The sequence below is a fragment of the Drosophila albomicans genome, chromosome 2L, assembly GCF_009650485.2.
Source record: "Drosophila albomicans strain 15112-1751.03 chromosome 2L, ASM965048v2, whole genome shotgun sequence".
Taxonomy (NCBI): domain Eukaryota; kingdom Metazoa; phylum Arthropoda; class Insecta; order Diptera; family Drosophilidae; genus Drosophila; species Drosophila albomicans.
The window spans coordinates 15,876,795-15,901,275 of NC_047628.2; the positions used below are offsets into that span (position 1 = coordinate 15,876,795).

Here is a 24,481-nt window from a genome sequence, read left to right on the forward strand (position 1 = left end):
CAAACAATGGAGATGGTGTAAAAGAGGGAAAAGAGAGGGAAGAAGAAAACGCATTCTCAAGTTTGAATGCAACACATGGCATGGTCACACTACTATGCAACAAAACTCTGGCGGCAACGAGTCATAAATTTAACCAACAAAATATAATAAAAACCAAATAGTCGACAAAACGAAAAACTCACAATAGAGAAAACAGGCAAGAGCAGGCAGCCACTAGAAGAAGAAGAAGTAGTCGACGCTTGCAGCAAATGAAAACTAGACATAAAAATGGTGAAAAAGAAAAATAAAAGAAGAAAAGGTTCGTCCATAACAATGGCATTTTGGTATGTTTTCAAGAAGAGAGAGAGAAAGAAGAGAGTTAGGTAGACAATTTTTGTAGCCTAGCTGAGTCTTGGGACTTTGGCTCCAGACTCTTTCAGTTTTTGTTTCAATAGATACAATGCATTCGATAAAGTTGAAATAGTTACAGCAGGAGAAATTATCCTGAACAGAGAGGCAGGTGCTCAGATGGCATTTCATCGCTGGTTGGTGAAAGGCAGATGAAAACAACTAGATTAAAGGATACTTTGCAGCAGGAAGTTGCAAGATTATAACTGCCACTCATCAGCATAAATAAGGCATCTTAAATTCTGCTGAAAATATAGAATTATTCTCTTTAAAAGAAGGACAATTAAGAAGAAAGTTGTTGAGGCAGCTAAAAAATATTTGAAAACTCTAAAAACTTCTTATTCTTCTTATTGCTTTTTAATTTGCTGTCATTTTAAAAGTTTTAAAAATTAATTTTTAATTTGAAAACTAATTTTTGACTTATAAGAATTCAATTAAATTTCTAATAACACAGCTAAAATCATTAGAATGCAGTCCACACATGATTGTAAGCATTTTTTCCAATCGTTTAGCATCAAATCGCTTAAAATATTCATTATACTTAATAACGATGGCAGTTAAAAGCGCAACACGCGATTAATATCTCTAGATGGGTGTATGGATAATCTGTTTGGTCTGAACTCGATCTTAAACACATCTTAATTCAGCTGATAATAGCTTTGAAATGCCAGTATGTGTGTGTGTGTGTGTGTGTGTGGGTATCTGAAAGATACTCGTTGAGTTTTCAAAAGATATTTCCTCATGTTTGTGCACCACTTAACCAGACAACAGGCAACGCGAAATATCTGTGTTTAGTTAAATTACAGTCTTAAATCGCAGCGCGTTTTAAAATCGTCTAAGCAATTTTGAGCTAACGTATTTGGCGCCCACACACAAACATACACACACACAATAACACATAAGAGAAGGCAAAAGATACAGCTACGAAATCCGAAAATGGCAAGCTAATTGGAAGTAAATCGAGTTAAACTTTCTTTGCAACTTTGTTGTGGAGCAGATTACACGCATGACGCTGCAGGCATTTTGCAAATAACATGCCAACAGAAAAAAAAAGGAAACAGCGAATACTTTGAGTAGGGAGAAAAAAAAAATAAGAAAAACACTGTCTAGAAGATTTGCGAGCGTATCTTTTGCTGTGTATCTCATAGTTTGCATAGCTAATTAGCCAAAGCCGAGTCCAAGTTGCTGTTGCCATTGCTGTGACTGTTTGCTGTGTTGCTGCTATGTTGCTGTTTTGCTGATGTCGGTCTCTGATCATTGATCAAGTCTTGGGCTAACGAACAAAATGTATCTCTTGGAACGTTCTCACATTAGTCACGCGTTTAACATATTTCGTTTCGTTTCGTCTGCGCGTCTTAAATTTAATATTGTATCTTGTAGCTACAAAAACTCAAAGTCTCAACTCCGCGGCTACTTGCGATGCGGTTGCTGCTGCTGCTGCTGATGTTGTTCTTTTTGTTGTTGTTGCTCCTAACGTATGCAAATAATTTCTGCGCAAATCAAGCATTGCGTAAAGGCAGCAAAAACCTCATCCTAACTACTATCCCAACTTAAACCCAAACTGAGTTACCCATCTGCATATGCTAAACAATCTCAAGACTCTCTGCTTGCCGCTGCCAACGTCTAGAGATGCGCCACCAAATGTGGCACGACCCAAGGCACGATCTGATTGTGAAAGATGCTCTTTTCGTTTTGCATAGATTATCTTTCACTCTTTTACAGCAAATTACACAATCCATTTTTAGTAGCATTTGGTATTTTTTCGGTATACATATTTTGTTAATATACTAAATACTGAATTTAGTATACAAAAATATATATTAAAACTTATTGAAAGCTATGGAAAAACATTGAAAAAATAGCTGATTTTTATTTTGGTATATTTTCTTCAAAAAATACTGAAATTATACCGCTCTCAGAAAATAATGCAAAAATATTCAATAAATTATTTAAAGAATTCCTGTATTAGTATTAAAAAAATACTATACAATTATTTAGTATATTCAAAAAATACTACAAGAATATCAGATAATACGTATTAACGTGTAAAAGAAATATTACGCAATAAATACGTTTCAACGATTCTGTAAACACATTGAAAAAAACTATAGAAATATTTAGTATACACAAAAAATACTAAAATAACATCAGACCAGGATAATGAGTGTTACTAAGTAAAATAAATGTTAATGCTCCATAAATTCGCTTAAACATTTATGTCAAAATATTAGAAAAAAACTTGATAAACAAAAAAATACTAAAAAAAATTTCAGAGCAAGTAACTAAGTATTTTTTGGTAGAACAAAGTGGCAACATGAAATAGATTTATTTCTTACTTCTATTTAATTTAAAAAACTCTTTCAAAATAGAAGAACATTGTTTTGTTTCGGTATTTCCTGGTCAATAATATACTGTAATAATACCAAACACTTGTTTGCACTTCTTTCACTACTATAATCTGCATTTTTGAACTCACGCAACAAAAGAACACGACACGCGCTCAACTCTAATCCAAGCCCATGTCTATCTCGATGTTCTGCCTTCTCCCTTCCCTCTGCTGCTGGAAGCTGCAGCCTTTTGGTATCTGATTTGCGACAGTCGAGAGAGCGCGCTATCTGCCTGGCTGCCTGAATATGGTAAAGTTCTGCTGAGCTTGTGCAAAATGCTGGCGAATTAGGAACGCGGAATGCGATCGATACGTGCGGTCATCTCCTGCAGCTAAGTAGTAGCAACAGCAACATCAGCAACAGCAACTGCAGCAGCAGCAACAGCAACTGCAGCAGCAACATGTTGCACATGCCGCAAATGTTGAGTGGCGCGTCTGGTCAACGATTCGTTTCCCATATTGCTAATGCCCCCAAGACGCCAAGTCGTGCTGCAGTTCTTGCCTCAAATGGTTGCAGCAGCAAGCAGTGGACATTGCTGGCAATTAAGGGAAGACAGCAGCGGTTGCTCCTAAAATGTTCTCCTCGCTCTCTCTCTCTCTCGTTCTGCGCAATTCTTAACGGTAATTATGTTGTTCGTTTTGGCAGCAAAAACATTCTGTCTGAACTGCGTAAAGTCCCTAACAACAACAGGCGAGTAGGGAATTGTTGCAGCTGGGGCAGCTTCTTTGACTTTGGCTTGACAGCGAACACAACACAACGCTTGATGCTCGCAATGTTCGTTTGCTGTTGTGTTAAATTGGATTAATTTGACAGTAAAATGCAAATGAGGCAAATGCCAAATGCGAATTGCGAAAATGCGAACTTAAACGTTGGACACTCTCTTCTGTGAATGCAGCATCCATGTTGCTGGCAACAAATTATGTTGCTGCCTGCCGTCTCCTGTTGCATGCACTTGTCATGCACGCCTCGGCACATTGCACGCTGCATGTTGCTGCTAAATAATCAACATGTTTTGGGGGCAGGCAGCAGACGCAGGCAGGCAGCAGACGGAGTAGCAACAAGCACATGTTGCCGCAACGCAAGTGCTGCAATAATTTTTAAATTGAATTTTTTTCTTTAGTTGTGTGCGGCATAAAGAAAGAGTCTACAACGAGAGAAAGAGATAGAGACCAAGCAAAAAACAAACAAATATGCACAGCGAAAAGGCGTCTTGCCTGCCACAGAGGATGCTGCTGCTGTGGCAAGTTGCAAGCGCGCGCGCCCTGCAGCAACAGCAACATGCATCAAAAGCCGGCGCTCGTTTTTCATATGCGTTTTTTTTTGTTCACATGTTTTGTTGTAGCTGCGTTTTTAATTCGTTTTCCCTCAACTCCGCACAGATAGCTTAATCGATTTGCCGGCAACGAGAGAGTTTGCAACCTTGCTGCAAATAACAACATGCCACTGATAAATTGTGCGCAATGTGTTTATTAATTATTGTGAAATAAATAGAAATACAAGCAGTCGCCTTGCCTCAAAGGTGGTCCACTGACAACAACTTGCAACTTGCAACCTGCAACCTGCTACATGCAACGTTCAACGCAGTTCTTTTGTTCATTTTTGGTCATTTACAAATAGAAATTGCATTGATTTTGCTTGAACATTGGCAAACATCTTTTGCCTGCTGCTTTGGCTGCTCTTGCTGGATGATATATTGCCGCCAAAGTTGCTTCTGCTCTTTCCATGCCCCATCTCAAGCTGCTGCTGCTGCTTGTGTTGCATCCATATTTGATGTGCAGTTACATGTTACATGACGTTCAACGTCGTTGTCATTGGCCAAACGAGCCACAATGTTGACTGCTTTTGCCGTTTTGCTGTTTCGAGTTTCATTCTTTCTATTTATTTAGCCTTCTTCTCTTCGTTTTTTGTTTTTTATTCGCAGCATTTATTAGCATTTTTGCCCTTTACTTACTAACGTCCTCTACATGTGGTCGCTGTTGCTTGTCAGTTGTTTTGCTGTTGCTGTTGCTGGTTGTCGTTGCTCCTTCTGTTGCTGTTGCTGTTGTTGCTGCCGTGTGTGGCAACATTTTCAATTCAATTATATTTCATGTTCATGTTGCATCGATTTACATTATAATTTGTGTCTGTAACGGAAGTCATTTGTGTCTCGAGCTCTGTGGATCAGGTTTAAGTTGCTTACTCTCGAGCATTCATCTTGAAATTCCCTATGCACCTCATCGATAACTAACTTATTATGACTCAATAACAATTTAATCCATTAGCCATTGGGGACTAAAGATTGTCAAGCTTATAGCTGATAGAGCGATTAAAGAGCTTTAATGGAATTTAAGTTTATTAAAAGTTGTTTAATTGAGCTTTCAACCATTAAAAGCTATCAAGCAATACATTCATTAAATAAAGTTAAATTGCAAGTTAAACTCAAATTATCTTTGTTTAAAGTATAATATAATAATATAATATATATAATATAATAATGTAATATTTCTAAATCGCTTTTAAATTCTCCACTAAAAGCTTGCAATTTAAAATTTGATGCTTTTGTTTATTTCCTTTTCAAAATGACAGTTTAAACAAATTAAATAATTCTTTAATTATTTCCTCCCAAAGTATATTTCATTATCAACAAATTCATAATCTAAAGAGAAATACAAACAAGTAAATATTTTATAATCAAAGCTTTTCTTGTAAAAGCTCCTTCTCATGTGCTTTCAAAGCTGCTCATTACATAACAATTTGAATGCACTTCTAGACTACTTAAAACACTTTTCTTTGTGTGTCATTTATTTGCTTTCTCACATCTTGCACTCAAATTTTGATGATGCTTTTGTTCTGCCCGCGCCCACATCTCAATCAATTTCAACTTGCTTTCATTTCTCCACACATTCGCTAAGAAGCAACGCTGCCAATGAACTCTATAGTTGGTGTAACAAATCGTCTCATAATTTTTTGATTAGTCAGGCTGCCAAACCATAAGCAGAGCGAGAGAGAGAGAACGTAATAATAATGATAATAATATCATCGTCAACGTCAAGTGTCGCTTTCATTAAGCGCATCGAATTTTCCGCCTCGCGTTCAATCACTTAAAAGCAATGACAGCTGCGTGATTTTTTTCCCAAAAAAAAAACTAAAAAAAAAATAAAGTATTGTGAAAAACAAATATTTTAACAGTTGTGCATAAATATTTTGTTTTTCTGTATTTGAGCGACACCTTTTTGGCGACTAAAACTGAGACAGTCAGCCAGTCAATCACACTCAATAGTACATCAATCAACAAGTCAATCCATCAATCAATTAGCTAGTGAACTTAAAGTGCATTTTTAGTTGAAGCTGTTAAAGTTGCCGAGCATTTTCTTTTCCCTTTCCCCTTTGTCCCTTCTTCTCTTTTGTCAGCTGCCATTTTGCCTTCCCATTTTTTTTTTGCTTTTCCTCATTTAATGTTTATAATAATAAGCAGAGTAAACAGTTTTCCACGACTAATGAGCTGCCTGCCTGTGCCCCAGACACATCATGATCTAATGTTATGACAGCTCATCAAGTGTCAGTGCAACATCCCCCATATGCCGCCACCCCCCTTTTCTCCTTTTCGCTCCTTCTTCAGCTGGCAGCAAAGCAAAGTGTGTTCCATGGAGCGAGAATCTCTCTAATGACATTTACTTTCAGCGTTTATTAAATGTTGTGTGAGCAGCTTAAATCATTTCGCTGGACATTTGCTGGACGCCGGAAAAAAAGGGATTCTGCACTTGCAACATACAGAGCGAAAAATTAAGGCACAACTCAAACAGCATTTCCTAGTTCCATTCTAGACTTTTTCCTTTGGTTTTTTCTTACTTTTTTATGTGCTTGATTTGTGTTTCCCTTTTCTCTAAGTGTCTAACTTCTCAGCCAAGCATATTAGTTCGCACAAATCATACTTTAACTAACTTTTTGTACCAGTTATCCATAGGGTAGAAGGGTATTATATCTTTGTTCCTCCAAGCAAGGCATATCAAACCCTATAAAGTATGTAGTATATTCTTGATAGAGATATGTGCTTTGGTAGATAATCTAGTATATTTTGTGCTTTATGGTATATTTTGCATGTATGCTATATTTATATATATTTGAATGTAGTACTATACCAATATACTAAATATATTTTTTGGTATATTTTTAGTATTTTTGTCAGTATAGCTTCTACTCACCATGGGCAGCGGGTATCTCACAGTCGAGTACACTCGATTGTGGCTTTCATACTTGTTTCTTCGTCTCCCCTTTTCTCTCAGTGTCTAACTTCTTAGCCAAGCACATTAGGTCTCACATATCATACTTTAACTCCCTTTTTATACTTATCTTTCTCTCTCGTTCTCTTCACCTCAATTTCATTCTGCTTTTAAGGCTTATAAGTCTCATCATCACACACACACAATTTGTATCATCATCAACATCATCTTCAACAGGCTCAATAATAAAAGTTGGCTAAGCATTTTTGATTTCTTTTATGCTCCTTTTCTTCAGTTTTCTCTTTCACTTCAAGGCGATTAAGTTGATGATTTTCATTTAGCAATTTTCTGTTCGATTTTCTTGACGTTGAGAAGAGTTCATTGTCCGTTTAGCTTAATTATGCGCTTTTGGCAATTAAACGAGAGTCGCGTTTTTCATTGTTTTTTTTGCTTTTAAGTCTCTCGATCCCCAACCGATTCCAAATATGGATAGTGTCATAATTCTTGTCAGTTTTGCAAAACCCCCAAGCGACCAACAGCGAATGAAGACAAAAAAAAAACTGCATAAACATTTGCTGATTGAAATCAACTTTGCCATGAAATCAATCATCGTAGCAGACGTCGTCGGCCCTTTTTCAGGGTCTCTGCGACTGCAAAAACCTGGCTCTGGACTTTCGACTGCAGTCTCTTTAGTCTCTCTCTCTCTCTGTGTCCTGCTGCTTATCCATTGCTAAAATCTTGCCCTGGCGGCATTTGTCGTTCAGCCGTGTTGAGTTTCGCGCTTGAAGTGGCCCGAAAGGCAGGCGAAACCCTCTTTTGCGATGACGACCAACGATTGCGACGGCGTCCGTTTGCCTGCAGGACATGCTGCCTCTTCCCCCCCCATCTGCCCTTCCCCTCTTTGTTGCCCTTTGCCTTGGCCATGCAACATGTGACATTGAAACCAAAAACTCAAATATACAAAAAAAAGAAAAACTTGAAGTCGACCCTCGGCGCTTAAAGAGTCGCTTTTGCTTTTGCTTTTTCTGGTATTTATGATATGCGCTTGGTTTTTCGTTTTTCAGCTCATTTATTCATATTTACATTTAACATGCGCGTTCATCTCACTCTCTTAACGAACTCTCCGCGTAAATCGATATTCAATAAACGACATCTGTGTGCATTTTTTGCTTCCCCTTCTCAGTCCTTGATAATGATCTCTTTGTTGAGCTATAGAGGTTGAACAGCAGCTGGATATAGTTGGGTAGTTAGTTAAGGGGCGAGTTGTGAGATGCATATCTCATATCCCAACGTTAGTTCTTGACAGCCTCAACTACCGAATATAATATATGTATGGTATATCATTTCACATAGATCTAATTTCTATTTTCTCTCTCTCTTCCAGGGTAAGCTCAAAAGTTCGAATGATCAAAAAAGAAAGCAAAACTGAAAATCATAATAATGTCACGTATCGTAAGTAAAATGTGGAGCATTTGGAAACTGTGTCGCGCCCATAAATCAGCCGCCAAGTGACACATGCTACGAAATATAACAAAATGAAAAAAAGAAAAATATAGATGTATATATAGTATTGTACATTCCACACACATCTATCAAAAATAATTAATAGAAAAGTTGTCGAAATGTCAATGAGAATGACAAATGTAATTAATTTCAAACCATATTTTTTTCGTTGTCTTCTTGCTTGACAAATTATGAAGCAAAGAAAAAAATAATAATAACTGGCAACAAAATATGAATTTGAAATTCAAAGAGCTTATCGCATTGTGAACTATGAAATTTTGTGTTTGTTGTAATCGGCTTACGAAATAAACAAATTAAAATCTAAATAGAATACAATTAAGAGATTATTCAAATGATTAATTGCATTTGCTGTGGCTTTTTCCACGTTTATTTCTTTTGAAGTTTGTCTCTCTTTCTCGCTTTTGCTGTCACTTTGTTTATGCTTATTATAATGTTGGGGTAGGACTTATCAGCGTATATATTGAGTGACAGTCTATAGACTGAACTCTTATCGCACAACTTGTCAGGCATATATAAATATTGTCATATTATGATGAGGAATTCCCGGTGGGCAAAGAATAAAGTTGCGACAGCTCAAAAGGTTATCACTAGAAAAAAATGTCACTACTACTTAAAGTAGAAATACTTATCTTTAAATTGTGCTAGTTTCTTTATTGATTTTTAGACTTCATCATCTTCATTTTTGAATACCATCTTCGTCATTTTTTAATTCCATCTTCTCTTCATTCTACTCCCAAGTGTCACAGCGCTTATCGCAAATAATTATTCATTTTTTTTGTTGTGTGTTCTTTGAGCAACTTTTGACAAATGTAAGGGCCACATTGTAATGCAGATTTTTGACTTGACGTAACCCGAAACCCAACTTGAGTTTTTTGAGGGTTACGCATCACTTTAAGCATTTGCATATGGCATTGGAGATAAAGCACTTTATAAGTTTATGGCTTGAACTGCGATAGCGAGTAAGTCCTTAAAAGCCTCCATCCATTATGGTTATTCGGCCAATGCCAATGCAACTTTTCAATATGCCAAAAAGTTGTGTGTAAAGATAGCATACACACACACACAACCAGATAGAAAACAGAGATATAAACTATAAAGAGTTGATAAAGAAAGGAGGAGAAAAAAAACGATGTGGATTGTATATGACATTGATCGCTGTGTCCCAAGTGTGAGTGGTGCATGTGTGTGTTGCATGTGTGTGCTGGGTTGTCCTTTATATGCCATGGATATTCTTTTTTGTTTCGCGCATATTTATGGGTCGAAGGGGGCCACTGTTGGGGCTTTTAGGTTTTTGCTGCCAGCTTTAAAAGGATTTCAATGTATTTTTCAGTTCTTTTTTTTTCTCTCCGCCACATTTATGAAATTATTGATAAGAGAAACAGAGGCGCAACCTTTTTGGACTCGATTCAATGCCAATGCATATTTTAACTTGATAAAGAATATGGTTTCCCCTGCGTGTGTGTGTATGTCGAATTTAATTAACAGTTGAAAAAGTCGCAAGGGAAAAAGGCAAAACTTTAACTCCCCAGAAAAATAACAAGTAAGAAAGTTACAATCGAGTGTGCTCGACTGTGAGATACTTGCTACTTTATTGTGAATAAAATTTTAAAATATACCATATTAATATACCAAAAAATATACTTATGGTAATATTAGTATAGTACTTTATTCTTAAAAGCAAAACAGTGTGACATTAAGTTTAAAATATACCAAATGAATATACCACAAAAATACTAAAAATATACCGAATGTTATATTTGGTATATTAATTTAGTACTACATTCAAATATGTATTCCTGTAATAATATATTAATATACCAAATAAAACTTTTGGTATATTTTTCGTATTGCGATTTGATATATTGATATAGTACTACATTCAAATATATATTGGTATATTTGGTGTATTGAGTACTACATTCAAAATATACCATAGACTGCAAAATATACCAAAAATTATAATACCCTACTACCCTATAGACATTGGGTATAAAAAGCACTCGCCTTTAGGGGGCAGATCTTTGGGGGAACAATGTGTGAAACAAGTGAAAAGTGTGAGAAGTAGAATCCAACCCATCTAACCCTTAACCAACAATCCAGACGCAGAGCAGACGAAGCCGGAGATGATGATGATGATGTCTGTTTGGCGTCTGTAGCATTTTTGGCCAAGCAACAACCTGCTTGGGGCGTTTTGGCTCATTAGCGTGTGGCGTCGTCTCAGACATTTTGGCCAGGGTTGCCAGACTTTAGAGTATTGTTATTGTTGTTGTTGTGCTCATCGTGCTCAAGCATAAATTTTGACATTGAAAACTCGCTCGATGGCAGCCGCAGGCTTGAGTCTTCTGTGTTGCGGTTTACGTGTTTTTCTCCCTGTTTTTGTCTAATCAAATGCGCCCGTGGCTAGGCGAGAGGATCAAGGGAGGGAGAGAGAGCGGGGTTAAGGGATTTTGTGGTAATTTATCCGCTCCTTATGTTGTTGCTGCTGTCTGCGGTATTAATATCCTTGGCACATTTGAATAATTTATTTGATTTTTTGATTTCTTGCATTTTTTTGTTTGTTGTTTGTTGCAATCATAAATTAAAAATTGACTCACGCAAGGGATTCGTTGCTCTTGTTGTTGGTCTAACTTGTTTTCCCTCGCCTCGTCTGGCGCACGAAATGAAATCCTCACATTATGGCCATAATCCCCGTTGGTTTATTGCGGTTTTTATGGCCTCGACTCAACTTCTGTTGCCTGGGCTGCAAATATTTCGGTCTGTGTCTTGTTGTGTCCTCTCGACTCCTTGTGCATATTACATAAATGTGATAATGATTTATGCGTCGGCTTCGTCCCGTTGTCTCCGGTTTTCCCAACTGCTGTTTTCTTGGCCCACATCCGTCGTCGACGACGACTTCGCGTTGTGTTGTTAGGTAAATACCAGCATTTAAATAATTGGCAGCCATGCAGCTTCCGCTCTAGGCTCGTCTCTACTCTTCTTCTTCTTCTTCCTTGTTTGCTGCCCCTACACGCGCTCCCCTCTCGCTCCCTAAGCAAACAAACAACAAGCGTGGTGCGCAAATACAAAGACAAACACAGTGTTGTAAACAGGAACAGGAAGAACAATGCGCACTTTGCACCATTTTTTCTTACACTTTGCAACAAGAACAATACCATCTCTCTTTCTTTTCCTCTCTCTCTCTCTCTCTCTCTCTCTTTCGCACACACACACACACTCGAAAAGTTTTATTGCACTGTGCAATACTCTGCAGTTTAGCCGCGAAACTTTGTCGGCTTTGGCTTTGTTCTCGACTGTAATGAATGTGGCATGCCACATTTATTATATGAGAATCCTGCAAGCGAGACTAATGTCAACTCTAATGCTAAATGGGGGACTTAGAGGTGCAAATAAATATAACATAATGAAATGTGTAGCATTTAAATGCAATCTATGTATTTAAAATTCAACAAATGTAGTGGAAATTATGTTTCTACAAGGTTGTGAATATATAAATATTTATTTATTATATAAAGTCTAACCTAAAAGTGAAAAAGCTTGAACTGTTGAAAATGTAGTATAGAATGGTGTAAAAATTATACTCAAAATCAAAGTTGCCTTAAAATTTTGCTATGCACCTTAGTTTTCCAAAGCGACGCTAGCGCCATCTAGCGCCCATTCTAGCAGCTGCCTTCATAGTTTTGAGGGTATCTTCAAGTCGTTCACATCGCACAACTTTTCGTCCGTTTCATCAATTTCGCTGTTAGCAATTTTATCGTCATTTTCATCTGCTCAATTTTAATACCATTTGATCGACTTAAGGCAGCAGGCAAGCGGGTTACAAATTATAAGCGCCTTCGCGTATTTTGTTGCCCAAACGGTAGCAACAGCAAAAGCAATAACAACAACAAAACATTCATAAGTAAACACAAATCTGCAGAGCACACACACGCACACTCTCACACACACACATATACTCATATTTACTTACACAAAGCTTAAGTGGCAAAAGTTGTGCAAAAGGGCTTACAAAACTCCAGCATCCGTCTCTCTCTTACTCTCTTGCTCTTTCGAATGTATTCTTAGGCGGCGAACCCTTTCCGCAAATTCCTCCCACTTCCGCTCCCCTTCTCAATACCTAATGCTGCTGTTTGCCCGCAAGCCGAGGCTCTGCTCATAATGTTCGCGAAACTTGCAATGCACATTAAAAATTAAACATTCAACATAAATAAATAAATGGTAGCAAAAGTAGAAATAGCAAGTGGAAGTAAAAAGAAGAACTGCGATGCCAGCTGCTGGCGGCAAATCAAGAACTTTCCTCTCTTGTTGTTGTATTCACTTTGCTATTGCACTAAAAGCTTATAAATTATTGTCGACTTTGCCATGTTGAGCCATTGCAAACAGCAACAACAACAAAAACAACAGTAACGAGAAGGAGAACAAGAACAACTCGATTGGCGTTGTCAAGCTTTGTTAATTTTTCAACAGCAGCCACTGAACTTTTTTTTGCCGTTCTGTAGTGAAGCTCTTGTCACCATTTGACTTTTACTTTTTGCTCTTTCATTTCGTTTTGCTTTTGGAGTGGAAGTTCAGGCAGCTAGAGTGAGAAGGAGATACTTGCATGTGTATAGTAATAAGCAGATCATTTGGTAATAGAATCCACACTTGGATTCCTTTTATTAGAGGATTCTATTTGCATTTGTGCAACTGTTTATTGACGTTTCAAGTTGCCGTCTTCTGTGTGTTGTGTTTGTGGAAAGTTGTGATTTTTGCCGTGTGTGTTGACATGCTAATAATGATCATATTGGCGTTGCAACAACCTCTTAGCACCCCGTAGAGTGGACAAATAGCAGCGGCAAAAAATTAGCAAGTAAAAGGGACAGGAAGAGAGAATGCAAGGGGGAAGAGCACAACAGTACAACAGCTGTTGTTGCTTCTGTCGCCTCAAAGGCAGAAGGCAGACAATTTTTATGCGTATGCCAGACAAACAACAACAACTGCGGCCAACAGCAATAGCAAACAACAACAAGAAGCGCAAAAGCACATAAACTAAGAAAAACACACGCACAAACATAGAGAGAAACAGCGTAGCAGCAGCCACAACAATAACAACAACAACTATTGTACAAGTACACGAAGCAGCAGCCACAGCAACAGCAACAACTACAATAATAATACAAGCAGCAGCAGCAACAACAACAACAGTTGTAGATTTCTTAACAGCAGCAACAGCTACAAAATGCACTTCCTGTTATTATTGCTGCTGTTGCTGTCTTTGTTGTTCTTGCTGCATTATGAGCCGACTCTCTCCACACTCTCCATTCTCGACATGTGTGTGTGTGTGTGTATGTGTGTTCTTGTGTTTGCTTAGGTGTATGTGCGCTTGCATGATTTCAACGCCGGCAGCACTTTGCTGTTTATTTACACAGACTTCTTTTACATTACATTTCATATGCATAAATTGCCAACGCAATGCAGCCGCCCACACACACAGACACATGCATAGGCATGCACACACACTTACACAAATGAAGTGCGTGCGCCAAATGAGCGTAATTAAGTGCAAAGGCTGCTGACTCACACCACACACACTCTCTTTAAATCCCATGCTCTGAGCAGACTTGCTTTCGTGTGTCTGTCAAATTTTTGCGGCTAGCAAATTTTCTCTTAATTTCGAGTCGAGCTTAATGCCCCCTGCCTCTTAGTACCAAAAAGCAAATAAAAACTTGCATCTTTGTTGAAATAGAAATTCTTGTTGTAAACTTTACATATTTGCACTTACCTGATTTGCAGTTCCAGCTTCATCTCTTTTCTCCTTCTCTTTCGCTCTGTGTGGCTTATCGAAGTTTTTGCTTTGTTTACACACACACACACATGAATATAACCCCGCGCGTGTTTGTCTGTATGTGTGCATGTGGTTGACTTTACTTCAATGTTCTCTCTTTTGCAAAAATGAATTTTACGTAGTTTTTTTTTCTGTTTGTTGTTTTTACTGCAACATATTTTTGCTTAATTAAATATTTTGTTAGCTGCCAAAGAATTTTTTCTTTGCGTTTTTCTACTGCGGTCACCTGCAAATAAAAAAAGAAATAAAATAAAATGGAGAATCAGAATCAGTGCAAAATTTAATAATCAGCTTGGCTGCATTGCTGCATGCTTTATTAAGACTGCAGTGGGTAAGAGTGCGATAGATAGAGAGAAAAGGGATTTGGTAGTGTGGTGTTGCTCTTTCAAGTAATTCATCATTTAAATTAGCACGCTGTCGCCTTGACAACAACAACAAAGGGATACGCATGTCATACAGTGAGTTCAAAATAGACAATGGAAACCAAAAAGCTTTGGAACAAACAAAGAGCGCTGTGTTCACAATAGATGCGTCTCGCTCAGTACAAAGCAATTGTCGAATGTCCAAGGTGCGCTCTCTTTCCCTGTCTCTTACTCTTCTGTTGTTGAAGCTCAAAATGAAATCACTGAATGGTGATTTTTCATAGTGATAACAATGTCACGATGTGCTTTGATTTGTATGCAGATTCATAGACTATTCACAGTTTTTGCAGTTTTCGTTTCACTTTCCATGAATTAAAGACCTTTCTTTCGACTTGCTCTTCATTTCTGGTAGAGTACAATAATTTTGTAACTAAATATGCAACGGGTTAAAGAAAGACAAATCGCATTTATTATGCTCCGTCTGTCCGTCTGTGTCTTTATTTGTTAGTAACTTTGTCAGTTTTTATGCTAAAGTGATGGAATTCGTCACTAGCCTTTATTTTTATTAAAGTTAGTAGATAACTAAAAATCAACAACATTGAATTACATTATCATGTGATTTTTGTACTAAAATTTTTTACGTTTTAATGCAAATTTAAAAAGTTCAACAAATTTACATATTTTGCTTTTTTTTGCTCTCTTTCACTATGTTTCTAATAATCTGTCTGTGTTGTCTCTTCAATCACTGTTTGTCTCATCGCCATTCATTCTCTTTCGCTCAGCTCTCATTACTATCCGCTTTCAATAAATCTGCAGAACTTAATTTCCGGCTGAATGATGGGTACTACTACCAAACACCAAACCCCAACCAAACCAAAGCAAAGCAAAAGCCAACCCAACGGCGCTTTTCTCTCTGCAACTTCACTTCTCCATTTTCATTCGCTCTCTCACACACACACACATCGACATTTTTCACCTTTAAGCGCTTTTTGTAATTACATTTCATCTGTTCTCCATTTCGCTGGTCATTGCTGTGTTGTTGCTGCTCCTGCTGCTGCTTTTAATAAAGTTTATCTAGCGTTGTCCTTTGTTTCATGCTTATCGACATGCTGTAAATTTATGTTTAGTCTCTCCTCTCTATTCTGTATTCTGTCTGTCTGTCTGTCTGTCCGTCGCACCGTGGGCGAGCAAATATTTTCTTGAACTTAATTGAATTTGAGGCGAGGACCCAAAAATTTCAAGTGAATTTATCTGTGTGTTGCTTCTTAACGTAATTTTAGCTGAGATTTGTGTCCCTAAAACTGCGTGGGGTTTTCTTGCTTGTGATGTTCCTTTAACGATATTCTAATGGCTGCATTAATTGAACTAAGTGACAAAACTTGTTTAAAGAGAAAGATGTAACAAGATGTAAAATGTTTCTACTCCCTAGAGAGAGAGAGGATCCCACTTGAGTCGCAAACACATGTGGTTACTCAATACTTAAAAAACATGCTCTGTAATATTAGAAGACCACTTAAACTGAAAATTCATTATTATTTCTCTCTTTCTGTACACCAGGTGAAAATCCACACATCATTGAGCATCCAATGGATACGACGGTGCCAAAAAATGATCCATTCACGTTTAATTGCAAGGCCGATGGCAATCCAACACCGACAATTCAATGGTTCAAGGATGGACGGGAACTGAAAACGGATGGCGGCTCACATCGCATAATGCTGCCCGCGGGTGGTTTATTTTTTCTGAAGGTAAGAGTACATTACTTCACATCACATCACACACAGCATAACTCTATCATTATCTGTTGCAAACTGTTGTTGTTGTCTGTCTGTCTGCCTATCATTTGGAATTCATTGGAAGTACATACAACACCCCATTTCGATGTTTCCACAACTTCTTCTCGAGTTTGGCTGAGAAACGCAACATTTGCGCATAAATTTTTGCTCATATTATTTTATGCGCTTCCGAATGGTTGCATTTTGATCGGAAAGCAAAACAAAACGCAGACAGCATAACAGAAGTAACAATAATAAGACATACACGACAAGGGAAGAGGGCGGTATTCCCTCTTCTTCTTTTTTTTTTTTTGTTAAGGATAGGCCTGAGAAACACTTTCGACTGCGTCTAGTCAAAGCCTATGGGAAGAGGCATAGAGATGAACGTTTTGGGTTGAAAAAAAAGAGTTAAAAAAGTGTAGGAAATAAATTGTATAAGAGTATCTTGAATCAAAGATTATTTTATATCAAAATCGAACCAAGCAGGTTTATTCTTAAATCATGATGGAAAGTCTACAAAAAATATCGATTCCGCAATCTTAAAAATCAAAATTATAATTTGGTTTCGAGAATGGAAATATCTAAAAAATTAGACCAAGAAGCCAACAATATTTTTCAACTTAAAAATCTTATTTAAAAGTTTGTTTTTTAAGATCGAAAAAATCTTATATAAAAACCTGTGTAAGAGGATGGGAATTCACAATTTAGTTACCAGTCATCATAACCTTTAAGTTTTGAGAGAAGAATGCAAAAAGATTGTACAAATATTTTTAAATCATTCAAAGCATGGGAAATTATACCAATCGAATACATCAAATATTTTTGAGTTAACAAATAAAGTCGCTTAAGTAAAATTGACAATTTTGAAATTTTAGAAGTTTGGCAATTCAAATTGATAATCACATTTAATAAAACGATGCATTAAAAATTTGTTAGCAGTTTAAATTTTACAACAATACCGAAAACGGAGAATGGAATATTTCTATAAAACAACTTTAAATTCTTTAGAAAGTCTCTTGCGTAAAATGCTGACAAGTCATTATCGAAACCTAGACAACAATCATCGTATTCTATGTGACATCCCTTGCACATCTCTAAGGCTTAACCCCGCCCACAGCAAAACCCTGCGTGCGTGCACATTTCACAATTTGAGCTAACGAGGAGACGCCGATGCGGAAAGGGCTGCTTGGGTTAGGTTTGGTTGGGTTTTCCCCAATCCAATGCCACATTATCTGTCTCGACTGCAGTTCTGTGTGTGTGTGTGTTTATATTAAATTTGTTACCCCGGTCACCCCCCGCGTTGTTTTCTGTTTTTCATTAAATGCAACAAAAATGTAATTTTTTTTCGGTTATCTATTTTGTTATTTCAAGTTTTTCGTTTCAACAAATTATTGCAGGCTGAGTGGGTTTTGAATTGAAATTGCGTTAAATTGTTGTGTAAAATAAATAAATGTTAAATGGGTTGCAATATTTTGTTGGACAGCAACGTTTGTCAAGCCGGACGACCCCCCCCCCCCCCCCCCCCCAAAAAAAAAACAAAAAAAAAAAAAAAAAGCATATCCGGAATGTTGAGGTTTGAGAGAGGGATAAATCATTAAAAATCTCCTCGTATCATATCTCGTAGTAAGCAGACGGGTAATTTGTTGTTGCCTCCTTCTCCTCCCTCTCCTCTCCGCACCATTCTCGTTTATTTTTATTGTTTTCAATGGCATTTGAGAAGGCATTTTTCGAGAGTCCAGCCTAAGTGACTTGTCGGCGAGCATACAGTTTGTTGCCAATTAAAACTGAAGAGGCCAAGTGATTAAGGCCGAGGAGACCCCAAAAATTGGGGTTGCAAAGCAGCAAGTGTATACGTTTTTATTTTTAATTAAATTAAATTGCGTATACGCAGCGTGTGCAGGCTGTGGGTCAAACACTGACCCAGGTCCAGACCAAAATACGCACGTTTCTCTCAGCATTTATTTGATTTTGGTTGAGCAATTTCCTTGACTCTTTTTGATCTCATGCGAGCTTGACACGTGTCGACTTAAGTCCTCCAACTACTTAATACCCATCCGGTCTACATACGAGTGTCTCTCTCGAATAATGTCTATAATCTCTTTCCTTCTCTCATTTTTTTCTTTTTGCAGGTCATACACTCGAGGAGGGAAAGCGATGCGGGCACTTATTGGTGCCAGGCCAAGAATGAGTTTGGTGTGGCGCGGTCGAGAAATGCAACGTTGCAAGTCGCATGTAAGTATCACAAAACTACTCTTGCATAAAATAAACTAGAATTTAGTGAACTTAGAGATGAAGTGATGATAATGGTAACCAGTAAGAAATCTATAGTCAAGTGTGTTCGACTGTCAAATAGCCATTTTAATGCACCAAAACAAAACAGTATTATTCTTAAAAATACCGAATTACAAATAAATACCGCAAGCTATATTTGGTCTATTAATTAGAATAGTCAAATATACCGAAGTTGTACTAAAAATATACCGAAGGCTATATTCGGTATATTAATATAGTATTTTCAGACAGTAAAAACTAATATACTGCAAAAAATACTAAAATATACCGAAAACTATATTTGGTATATTGATGTACTACTACATTACAATTGTTAGATTGTCAAAAATAATATACCACAAAAATACTAAAAATATACTGAAGCCCATACTTAGCATATTTATATACTGTCAGCCAAAATATGCGATTTTCCCATAAAAAAGTATTTCTGAAATACATTTTTTAAAGATCTTTACCAAATTACACCTTCTATGGACAGCAGGTATAATAAATCAAGTCAATACTTCAGCATCCTTTAAACAAATTGTTTCCTCAAAGTTCTCCTAATAAATTTGTAAAATATTCTTCTACATTTTATTAAAGGACAAAATAAAAAAACAACTATCTAAAGTTAAAATAAACTCACAGTAAGTTTTACCTTGTCAGTTAAGGGTTGAAATTCGAAAAAAGTTAAAGTTGTCAAGCTAAAATAAAACTACACTTTTCAGCTTTCCAAGATTATTTTTACCTTTCGGGGTTGTGGCTTTTAAGTGCTCATTTAATAAAATACACAATAGGCACACAAGTCCGAAACAAAAAAAAAAAGACATTTACTGACATTGATCGATTGACGTTGCACATTTTCAGCTAATGAACTTTTGTGGCTTGCATTCAGTTTCAGTTTTTTTGGAAACTTTTTTTTTTGATACCTCCAACTGCATTGCATGTCCAGTTTTAGTTCCTGTTTCCGTCACAGACGACGTGTTAGCCACGTTACTTTCTAATTAATAAAATAAAGCACTCGCAGAAATGTTTTGTAATTGATACAAACACAAAATAAAGTCAGAGTCGCTCTCTCTCCCTCTCTCTCTATATCTCTCTCTTTCACTTGTATTTTTGGGGCTGCTTTGGCGCGTTGCCAACGGCTGCTCCCAAGCAGATTAATTAATAATAAGCACAAAAAGGATTTTCAATTTGTGCTCCAGTCCTTGAACTCATTTAAAGGGTTGTATCAACTTTTGGCATTTGATAGTCTTCACCTTGTTTATCCTTCATCTTTAACAACAACATCCTCACTGAGAGTTAAGCATAAGGTAATATGCCAATTCTATGTAGATTGTAGATTGTCTGTGCATAGTTGCTTTGTTGCCTTTGGCAGCAACTGAAGCGCATTATGCGTCTGCCTCAAGTGCAGTTCGCATTTGGCATTCAACATTTTGATACCCAGTAGAAATTTAAACTTAGTTAGGGAAGTCTTATGCCAGGCATAAAAGCAAACAAATCAGAGAAAAATGCAAAACGATATGTAAAAAATGTTATGTTATTTCATTGAAATGCTTATGAGATATATTTTTGGTAGAAAGGGAAAGTTACTTACGTAGGTAAGTCTTATGCCAAGTTGGGAGTAGTTTACATCGCTTTATATCAGAAAATCATTTATATTATTCATACATTTATTAAATAAGGATTTGAAATATCAATTCATTCATCAAGTCCTTCTATTTTGAAAATATATTTCTGGTGTAATTAGAAGAGTAATAATGAGAAAGATTAAAAATTAAATCATGAAGAAAATTAAAATTTAAAATTTCATTTGTTCGTTTTTCTATAAAAAAATGTTCAAACTAGTAAGGCACTCTTTCTGGCATCAATTTTTATTTTGATGAAATAAATTGTAGACAATCTAAAAAGCATTTCACATACAATTGAGTTTAGCAGCTTCTTTAAAATAATTGCAGACAAAATTGATACAATTTCTTAATTTTATTTACATTTTAATGAGCTACAAACTTCCAAAACACCTTTATTTTGAAATTATTCATTATTCAGGCAAATAATTTAGCTCTTCACATTGCCAATTTTCAATTAGAGGGTATGTTCCTGTTTAGCAGCCTCAGCTCAAGTGTTTTTTACATTTTTCAATTTCTGTTTTGAGCAATAAAAATGCGAAATACGCATTGCAAATGGCAAAGCTTATTAATATTGCAGCAGATGCAGCTCAAAGCGCCCTGGACAGGCATCATTATCAAGCTTTTTATTGGCATATCGGCCAGAAGTTGTAGAAGGGGGCAAAGTAGGGAGGGAGAAGCGAAAGAGATTTCAAATGGCAGACGCATTAAATATGAAGAATACTCAAAGCAGCAGCCACTTGGTCAATGGTAAAAAAGGGATGAATCAAGCAAGTTTCGTTTCACCTGAGTGTTGCCTTACTTCACTTCTCCTCTTTGCCCTTTCATTCGACAGTTATTAATATTGAATCAATCAAAGCTTAGCTCTCTACATTTCTCCATCTCTTCGTCTCTTTCTCCATCAGTTTTACGCGATGAATTTCGACTGGAACCGCAAAACACTCGAGTTGCCCAAGGCGAGGTTGCATTGATGGAATGCGGTGCACCGCGTGGCTCACCAGAGCCGCAAATCTCTTGGCGCAAGAATGGACAAACATTGAATCTGAATGGCGCTGGCAACAGCGGCAACAACAAGCGCATTCGCATCGTCGATGGCGGCAATTTGGCCATACAGGATGCCCGTCAATCGGATGATGGGCGTTACCAGTGTGTGGTCAAGAACGTTGTTGGCACTCGCGAATCCGCAACAGCTTTTCTCAAAGTGCACGGTAAGCTAAAGAAGAGGAAGATAACTCTTTCCTACTCTTTAACATCATTTCAATATCCTTCTTTTGCAGTTCGTCCTTTTCTCATACGTGGTCCGCAGAATCAAACAGCGGTTGTTGGCAGCTCGGTTGTGTTTCAGTGTCGCATCGGCGGCGATCCTCTGCCGGATGTGTTGTGGCGTCGCACCGCCTCCGGTGGCAATATGCCTCTGCGTAAGTATCAACATCAGCATCAAGCATCCATCTCATGGTCAATTAACCGGAAGTGCTTCGTCTGCCATTTTGTTAGTTTTTCCATTTCAAATGAAATTTAAGCTTTCTGTTTACCATATTTGCATTCAACTCCCCCTCTCACTCCCCTCCACAGTAAAGGGGACAAAAATGAACGGCACACACACGGACTGCAAACAAAGTACAACAACAACAACACACACAGAGCAAAAAAAAGTTTACTTTCTGCGGTTGCTTTGGCCTTTGGCCTGTGGCTTTTCATGTTTCAACTGTCAGCATTTCAACTGCAAATACACTCAGCGAAATGGTCTACAAAGAGAACTGCAAATAGTTGATGAAGATTCTGTATAAAATATTAAATTCAGTTACATTCTTAAGATACTTTTTAACCGAGAATTTTTCCTCAGAGTTTGTACAAAATATTAATTCAGTCACTTTTTTTTTTGCTACTTTTCTAGTGATAATCTTTCCTCATTTATCATGTCTATAAGAATAAAAGTTATAAAGAAACTTTACTCGCTTCCCTCTTTATAAGGAATTCCTTTGCTATTTTTACTTTAATTTAAAGGAATTACACAAAGACAAAGTTCATTGTCAATAAATGACTACTTTAAGATAGTTTTTTCCTCAATTTGAGATTATGTTTTTAAGATCAAAGTAAAGGATATTCAAAGTTAAAAATTTGATTTATGTAATAGGCGCACACTTACTTAAAAATGTTAACAAATTTCTACAACAATTTGATGCTCAAGCCGACTTCTAAAATAAAAAGCTTTTTAGATATTTGAGGATCATATTTGCACAATATGTTTTAAAGAAAACTTTGATGGTGATTGAAGTTTTTTTCTGTTCAAATTCTTACCAAATTGTATACACTTTAGCGTAAGCATTTATACAACATTTTTCGCCAAGTTTCTTTTACTTTGAATTACCTTTAAAGTTCTCTGTAATAAGAAGAACTTTTTAGATTATTTCAATAAAATGTTAACACCCAATTTTATACATCTTTTGATTAGGCAAAAATGCACAGAAAGATTTCTCTATTTACGACCAATTTGTATCTCAACTAAACAACTCATTTAGACATTTCGCACTGTGTAATAAACACCTACGTTGTCAGAGGCTGCGCTGCTAACTGTTATAGTTAGTCTGTTATTATTGTTGTTGTTGTTGTTGTTAGTGTGGTTGGCAGCTCAAACCACTGTCGAGGGGGCTGGAGGGTGGAGGGGCAGCGTCCAACTGGGCAAACACAACTGTAACTTTTAATTCCGTTAATTGCCAATCTCTGTTGGCAGCAATCAACAATTTTGCTTGCACAACACTCGACTGAGTCGACTCGACTCGTCTCCACTGTTGCAATGTTGTCCTTCAGACAGGACGCACCCTCTGCCAAAATGCAACCCACACACACACACGCACACAGTCAATTGTGGTGTGTGTGTGTGAGTGTAACTAGACAAACCCACGCAAAAGCTAGTTACGCTTCTTTAAACTGCCCTCGCAGCCGTAAAAGAAAATACGTTCCGAGGGGGGAGAAAAAAACATTTGCTCTGCTTTGGGCTAAACTTTTGTTAAGCAAACAATTGGCACAGTGGCCACTGAAGAAGAAGAAGAGCAACAACACATTTAAAGGATATTTCGCAGCGAGGCAACCGAGCAAAAAGAAAGCAAAGTTGTTGTTGTTCTGCTCTCTCGTTGTCTTCAAAATCTCTTATTGTAAGGTGCCACGCCCCCTCTCGAACTGCTTGGCTTACTTTGCTGCGGTTATTTGACTTGCTTTCCCCCCACCCCTCGCACAAACCTCTCTATCACTCTTGGCCATTTTTACGCTACTTGAACTACTAACGAAGTAGAAGCAAAAGACGAAGACGATGAAAACGTTGTGTGCGCTTTCGTTGCTCGCTTTATTTTCTTTCTTACTTTTTGCAATACTCACATGAATCTCTCACTCAACTAACTCAACCTCCCTTCTCCTCTTTTCTCTCTCTCCACACTCTTTTTTCGACTGCAGGTCGTGTGCACATACTTGAGGACCGCAGTCTGAAGCTGGACGACGTCACGCTCGAGGACATGGGCGAATACAGTTGTGAGGCGGACAATGCGGTCGGCTCAATTACGGCCACGGGCATTCTCACCGTTCATGGTAAGTTAATTGATCGACCTCACAGCCACTTAACCGTCTGTCTAAATTCTATTCAACCAAATAAAAGATATTTGCCAAATTTTGTTATTGGGTTAAAATGTTGGAAAACAACTTATGAATTCTATTATATTTTTATCAAAATTAAACCATATAAAATTATACATTTTTATTCTACCAAATAAAAGATATTTGGCAATTTTTGTTATCTATTCAATTAAATATTTTTTCTAAAAATTACAGTTTAAAAATAATACAAAAAATTGCTCTATCTTCTCAATAAGAATTTCAAATGAATAAGTACTTCGCAAAAATTAAAGAATTTATTAAATAAAAGTAATTTGATATTTTTTAAATTAAAAAATTTTAATAAAAATTTAAAAATTAAACTTTAATAAAAATTTTAAATGTAAAAAATTTAATAAAGAATTTTAAAATTAAAGTATTTTAATAAAAATGATAAAATTGAAGAATTTTCGTAAAAATTAACTAAAGAACATTTATAAAATTCCTTTTCTACAAAGTTAAACCCCTTTTTTTCTTTAAAAAAA

At 36.9% G+C, this 24,481-nt stretch overlaps 1 protein-coding gene across 1 annotated transcript in view; it reads left to right on the forward strand.

Annotated features, from left to right (window-relative positions):
* The window catches only part of LOC117564913 (protein sax-3), a 56,940-nt gene that overhangs the window by 15,130 nt on the left and 17,329 nt on the right, over positions 1-24,481 (forward strand). The window contains exons 2-6 of the mRNA XM_034243867.2: positions 16,238-16,428; positions 18,585-18,687; positions 21,260-21,562; positions 21,632-21,772; positions 23,802-23,933. Coding sequence (XP_034099758.1) covers positions 16,238-16,428; positions 18,585-18,687; positions 21,260-21,562; positions 21,632-21,772; positions 23,802-23,933 — 870 coding nt within the window. The remainder of the gene's footprint in view (positions 1-16,237; positions 16,429-18,584; positions 18,688-21,259; positions 21,563-21,631; positions 21,773-23,801; positions 23,934-24,481) is intronic.